This window comes from Echinops telfairi, unplaced genomic scaffold (assembly GCF_000313985.2).
Source record: "Echinops telfairi isolate 266 unplaced genomic scaffold, ASM31398v2 ScPeMD7_29;HRSCAF=101, whole genome shotgun sequence".
NCBI classification, from domain to species: domain Eukaryota; kingdom Metazoa; phylum Chordata; class Mammalia; order Afrosoricida; family Tenrecidae; genus Echinops; species Echinops telfairi.
Window position 1 is genome coordinate 590,610 of NW_022103926.1, and position 6,236 is coordinate 596,845.

Consider the following 6,236-nt stretch of genomic DNA (forward strand, 5'->3'; position numbering starts at 1 on the left):
CCATCCATCTACAAACCTATCCATCCATCCACCCAGTAACTATCCATCTATCTATCCATCTATCCATCCATCCATCCATCCATCCATCCATCCATTAAGCAATCTATCCAACCCTCCATCTATCTATAAATTCATCCATCCATCCATAAATCCTCCATCTGTCCCCTTACTTATAAATGCATCCATCTATCTATCTATCTATAAACACATCCATCCATGCATCCATTTATCCATTTGTAATCCCATACATACATGTGTACATATACTCATCCTAAATACCATCACTGATATATTTTCCAGGGATGACAAATTTGTTTCAACACCAGAGTGTTGTGAAGGATTCTAAGGATGCATCTAAACTCAGTGGGAATAAATGATTGATTGGTGATTATTATGACCATACAAAGGGATGGAGGTTGCATTTGGGCTACTCGTTGATCATGTCTGCATGTACCCCAAAGATGGAAAGTGCGATGGAAATGCCATGGTGGACATGGAGGGTCGGGGGAGAGGAGGAGTGGGTCCCCCTCACATATTGTTGCTGCCTCCCCACCCCCAGCTTCGTCAGCAGTTCGAGCTGGAGATTGAACGTATGAAACAGATGCACCAGAAGGACCGTGAGGACCAGGAGGAGGAGCTGGAGGACATGCGCCAGTCCTGCCAGAAGCGGGTATGTGGGCAGCTGGCTCAGCCATGCCTTGGGGTCCTAGCACATCCGGTTGTGGTGCCAGTTGGACACCAAGACCTTGGGGGGGGGCGGGAGGGGTTTGCAGGTCTTTCTCTCAGCTAATTGACACCTTAATTCCCTGGGTGCTTTCAAGGATGGAGAAGCATAAGTCCCTGCCTTAAATATGTTCTCAGGACTTCCGGAAACCTCTGGAACTCTCCAGCATCATCAGCCCGTGATTTCAGCCCAGAGCCTGTGCTACTGGTGACTGACGGCTTCTCCCTTTCCATAAGCAGTGCAGGCCCTTCTGGACTTCTCTCAGAATCAACAAATGTCACATGTTTTATCCAGGCTATTTGTAGAAACTTCAAACTGCATAAGGAGGCAATGGCATCTCCGTATCTCAGGGCCCAGAACCCATCATTAGAACTGTATTTTGATGCTTTCTTGCAACCATTATGCTTTGGTCCTCACGCACACATCCCCTCTGGCCATGATAACATCAGCCCTAAGTGGGTCATGCTGCTCAGAAGCCTGCTGTGATCACTGCCCTGGCCTCCTTCCCTGTTGATAAATACAGAGCTGGCTTCTACCTAAGGGGCTTAAAAGTGGTCCAAGATATTCAGTGCAGTCCCTGCACTTGACCATTTAGATGGTTTCTGGTTTTCTGCTGAGATAAGACCCCTCATCAGATGTATTGACTGCTATGAGTATAGTGCACACTCCTTATGGTAGGATGACTGGGAAGCAACGGGATAAACCGGAGTTAGCAGGTGGTTTCCCAGCCAGGCTCCTGGGGAACTCACGTAGCCTCCTGTGCAGCTGCCGCTCTCCAAGAAGGCTGTAGCAAGGATGTTCGCAGAAGCAGCGGTCAAGAACGCAATTCCTGTATTGTGTCGGACCAACGTGCTGCCAAAGAGCCCTTTTAGGTTTGTTTTGTTTTAAAGAACAAAGGTGTCACTTGGGTGATGCAGGTGTGGTTGCCTCTAGCCCTAGTCTTTTCCCATCGCCTCGTCTGCCTGCTAAAGCTGGGCAGTGGAAAGGGAAGATGAGGAAGAAGTCAGGGTCCTGGGGAGGAGGGCGGACTGTACTGTGGATCGTCACAGGAACCAACCAGTCCATCTCAAAGGAAATCCAACCAGAATGCTCCTTTAGAAGGGAGGAGGGAGAGACGTGGCTGCCTTCCTTTGGCCAGGCCACTAGGAAAGACCAATCAATAGCCGAGGATATCTGTTTTGCTGGAGGAAGAGCCTCGATGAGATGGATTGGTAGAATAGCTACAACCATAGACTCCCGTGTTCAACTCCAAATATTAGATTCTTAAACCCTAACACTCCCTTTTAAATTGTTATCCAATCAAAAGAAAAAGAAAAAAAAACAAGACCGAACTCACTACCATCGAGTCAATTGTGACTCATAGCAACCCTCTAGGGAGGGTTAGGGTGTGTCCGTCGCTGGGCATTCACGAGACTCCCTTTATGGGAGTTGACTGTCTTTCTCTAGCAGAGAGGCTGGTCAGGGTGCGATGTAGCAACGATGAAAACTACAACTCTCCTCTGGTTCCTAAATACTTCCTCCCCGCCCCCATTATCATGATCCGAATTCTACCCTGCAAGTCTGGCTAGACTAGAGGATATACACTGGTACAGAGAGGAACTGGAAACACAGGGAATCCAGGGCGGATGAGCCCTTCAGGACCAGTGGTGTGAGTGGCGATACTGGGAGGGTAGAAGGAGAATGGGTTGGAAAACAGGAACTGATTACAAGGATCTACATGTGACCTCCTCCCTGGGGGACGGACAACAGAAAAGTGGGTGAAGGGAGACGTTGGACAGGGCAAGATATGACAAAATAATAATTTATACATTATCAAGGGCTCATGAGGGAGGGGAGAGCAGGGAGGGAGGGGAAAAATGAGGACCTAATGTCGGGGGTTTAAGTGGAGAGGAAATGTTCTGAGAATGATGAGGGCAATGAATGTACAAATGCGCTTTACACCATTGATGTATGTATGGATTGTGGTAAGAGTTGTATGAGCCCCTAATAAAATTATTAAAAAAAAAAAAAAAAGAACTGCTGACCGTATGGTTAGCAGCCTGACGAGTAACCACTATACCACGAGGGTCCTCTTCCCAAAATATTTGGTCCATGGAATCATTGAAGAAGCAGCTGCGGTAGGCCGGACTTGGATAACACTGCACCCTTGAGTGAGCCCTTGGCCTGGGTTGTACAGGAGCTTACCAAAGGTTCGGATTAGCCCTTGCAGAATCTGCCAAACAACAACTGACTCCCACACTTCTGCTCCAGTGGACCGCCCCCCCACACCAGCCCCCGACTCCTCAACCCCATGGTAGAGTAGGAAGCTCAGAACACAATCCAAAAATGTTTTCCAGGCCTGATCCATCCGTTTTCTTTACTCGGCATATTTTCTTCCCCAGAGTTTTCATGTTCCCCGCCTCATTTGCAATGCATGCAGCAGCAGAGCACACCTGCTATTTCTTGCACTTAGGGGGAAAATTGGAAGGGAACTTGCTTTGTATTCATGAACGATCCCTGGTTTTCCTCCTAGCAGCAGGAGAGGGATGCCCCCAGCCCCTGTGGAGAACCAGCCACGCCCAGGTGAAGGGTGCATACATCCTGGTTCATCCCTTGAGTTCCTGGGTCTCCCACTGGAGTCCCTGCAGCAGGGTCCCAGTGACTTGGAACAATGACCCTGTGGAGCCCTTTCTGCCGGCAGCTTTATAAAGGGAGGGAGGGAGGGCAGTCAGGGAAAGGTGTTTTTCCATCTGACGGACATTGACATGGACTCAGTATGTCTCTCCCATGGCAGGAAATCAATGGTCAGCAGCGTGGATGGGAAGTGGCTGGCAGTCCCAGTTGGCAGGAGACACGGCAGGAACTTTATTCTCCTTCCAGTGTGAATCTTCAAACCTCTCTGGGGCTTCGATTGTCCTCTCTGGATTTGTGCTGTTCATGACATGGGGTCAGCAGGGAGGATGAAGGTGGTGAGAGGAAGTCTCCCAGAGAGGCTTGACCATTGTGGGGGGCCAAACACAGCCCTCCTGGGTGAGCGGTCAGCACAGCACGCTTGGCCGTGAACCTAGCAGATGGAAGTTCATGGTTATCCAAGGTGCCTTGGAAGAAAAGCTTGGCACACAACCTGCTGACACACCACCAGCCCAGGAAATCCCTACAGAGCACAGTTCTGCTCTGACCCAGGTGGGACCACTAAGCATTGGAGATGCACTGACCGGCTTGTCACCTCTTAAGGCACAGCAGCGCCTCTGTGCCTGATGATGGCAGAGAAACCCAACCAAGCTCACTGCGGTCAAGTTGATGCCGAATCACAGTGACCCTGCAGGACAGGGTAGAACTGCCCCTGTGGGTTTCCGAGACTCTTAGTCCTTCTGGAAGCAGAGTCTTTCTGCTCAAGAAGCCTAAGCCCCATGTCCACTCAGTGAGCTGTTGTTTGACAAATCAGCTCAGAGCTAATCTTCTCTTTCGCTGCCACACAGTGTATTTTGTGAGGGAGATAAAGGCATTGTAAGACGTTACAGATCATATTTAGTAAGGCTGGGGTGCCAGGACGGACACATGGCCAGTACATAGAAGAGGGAGATAGCCCTTCTGTCTGGGCAGGGAGCTGGGGAGAAGGTGCGTTTTCTTTATGGGAGAATTATAGGGCGGGTGGGGGCTCCTATAATTGACCAGCTCTTGAGAACTCCAACCCTAGATGGTGTACATGGTTTGCACTCCACTACTAGTCTGGTAGTCAGTGGTTTCAACCCACCTATGCGGCACAGCAGAAGCAAGGCCTGGCAGTCTGTTTCTGTAACGATGATGGCTAAAGAAATTTCCCAAAGAAGCTCTGCTCTGCAGCTCGAGAGGGGTCCCTGTGTGCATTGGGGTCAACTTTATGGTGATGGAGCCCCCACCACCACTGAGGCAGCCTCTGTGCAGTTAGGCAAGGAACCACCAGCTCAGCCTCCCCCCTTGAGGGTCTCTGCCATGCCTGGTGGAGTCCACTGGCCTGATGCAGACCTCTCCCTTTGTGCCCACAGCTCCGGCAGCTGGAAATGCAGCTGGAGCAAGAATATGAGGAGAAGCAAGCGGTCCTGCATGAGAAGCAGGATTTGGAAGGCCTGATTGGAACCCTGTGCGATCAGGTAAGGAGGAAGACGCCGAGCCATGGGGGACACATGCTACCTGACATGCTTCAGGGGGCTGGAGGAGAGAGGGGCTCCTCAGGGAGGGCAGCGGAAAGGGGGCTGTCCTTCTGATCTTCAGACGCCCCCTGCTTCTCCACCAGCTCAGTCCCTGCTCACACTCCCTGCATCTCACAGGAGGCCTGCAGAGGACAGCAAACAGCTCGGTTCTTGGAAGAACCCCAGGACATGAAGGTGTGGGTCCAGCCAGGGCCTCAGGACAGGATGGCTTTGTCTTAAGAGGCTGTCAGCGAGCCGTGGTCAGCCCTTGATTTGATGGGGGAGAATGCCAATGAGCTCAGAGCTGTCACCATGAGAACAAGACCTTGGCTAGGGAAGGCTGAGGGTCTGCCAGTCTTGGAGCCTGGCAGATCTACCCTTAGGTCTCCTAGTGGCCCTGGCGGTGTAGTGGTTGTGCTTTAGGGCTATGAACCATAAGGCCTGTGGTTCAAAACTACCAGTTTATCTGAGGGAGAAAGATGAGGCTTTCTACTCCCACAAATCTTGCAAACCCACAGGGCCAGTTCTACAGTGTCCTATACAGTCTTGAAGAGTTGGACCATGACAGTGAGTAAGTGGTGAGACCCCAGGCAATGTAAACAGCATGCAATGACTAAGCTAAAGGATAGAGGTTCAAACCCTCTCAGGGACCCCTTGGAAGAAAGGCCAGGCGATCTGCTCCCAAAAGGTCACAGCCTTGATAAGTCTATGAAGAAAGATGTGGCCGTCCTGCCCTTAAAGATTGACAGTCTCAGAAACCCTATGGAGCAGTTCTACTCTGTCCTGTCTGGTCGATAGCAGTTCGGATCTACTCGGTGAATGGAGGTTTGCTTTTTGCTGCTGGTACCCCGCGCCCACCCTAGGAGAACAATGGGTTCTCTTGCAGCAGGAGTTGTTGTTGCTGTTGTTGTTAGGTGCCGTCTAGTTGGTTCCAACTCACAGTGACCCTACTATGTACAAGAGAACGAAACCCCCTGCCCGGTCCTGCACCATCCTCACCACCCTTGTTAGCTTTAAGCCCATGGTTGCTGCCACAGTGTCAATCCATCTCATTGAGTGTCTTTCTCTCCCTCAATGCCCCTGTATGTTACTAAGCAAAATCAGGTGGAGAACCTGTTTCCTGTCAGGGCCATTTGGATATTGATAACATCATTCATGTTTGGCCATATTGGTCAAACATTTAACTCACTCCTAATATGATGCCTGGGAAACCTGGTGGTATAAGGGTTATGCATTGGGCTGTGAACCGCAAAGCCAGCAATTTTAAACCATCAGCTGCTCCAAGGGAGAAAGACAAGGGTTTCTACTCCCATAAAGAGGTACAGTCTCGGGAGTAGAAAGAGGTACAGTCTCGACGTGATGCC

At 50.5% G+C, this 6,236-nt stretch overlaps 1 protein-coding gene across 1 annotated transcript in view; it reads left to right on the plus strand.

Moving 5' to 3' along the window:
• The window catches only part of MYO18B (myosin XVIIIB), a 307,510-nt gene that overhangs the window by 176,327 nt on the left and 124,947 nt on the right, over positions 1-6,236 (plus strand). The window contains exon 33 of the mRNA XM_045289537.1: positions 4,729-4,833. Coding sequence (XP_045145472.1) covers positions 4,729-4,833 — 105 coding nt within the window. The remainder of the gene's footprint in view (positions 1-4,728; positions 4,834-6,236) is intronic.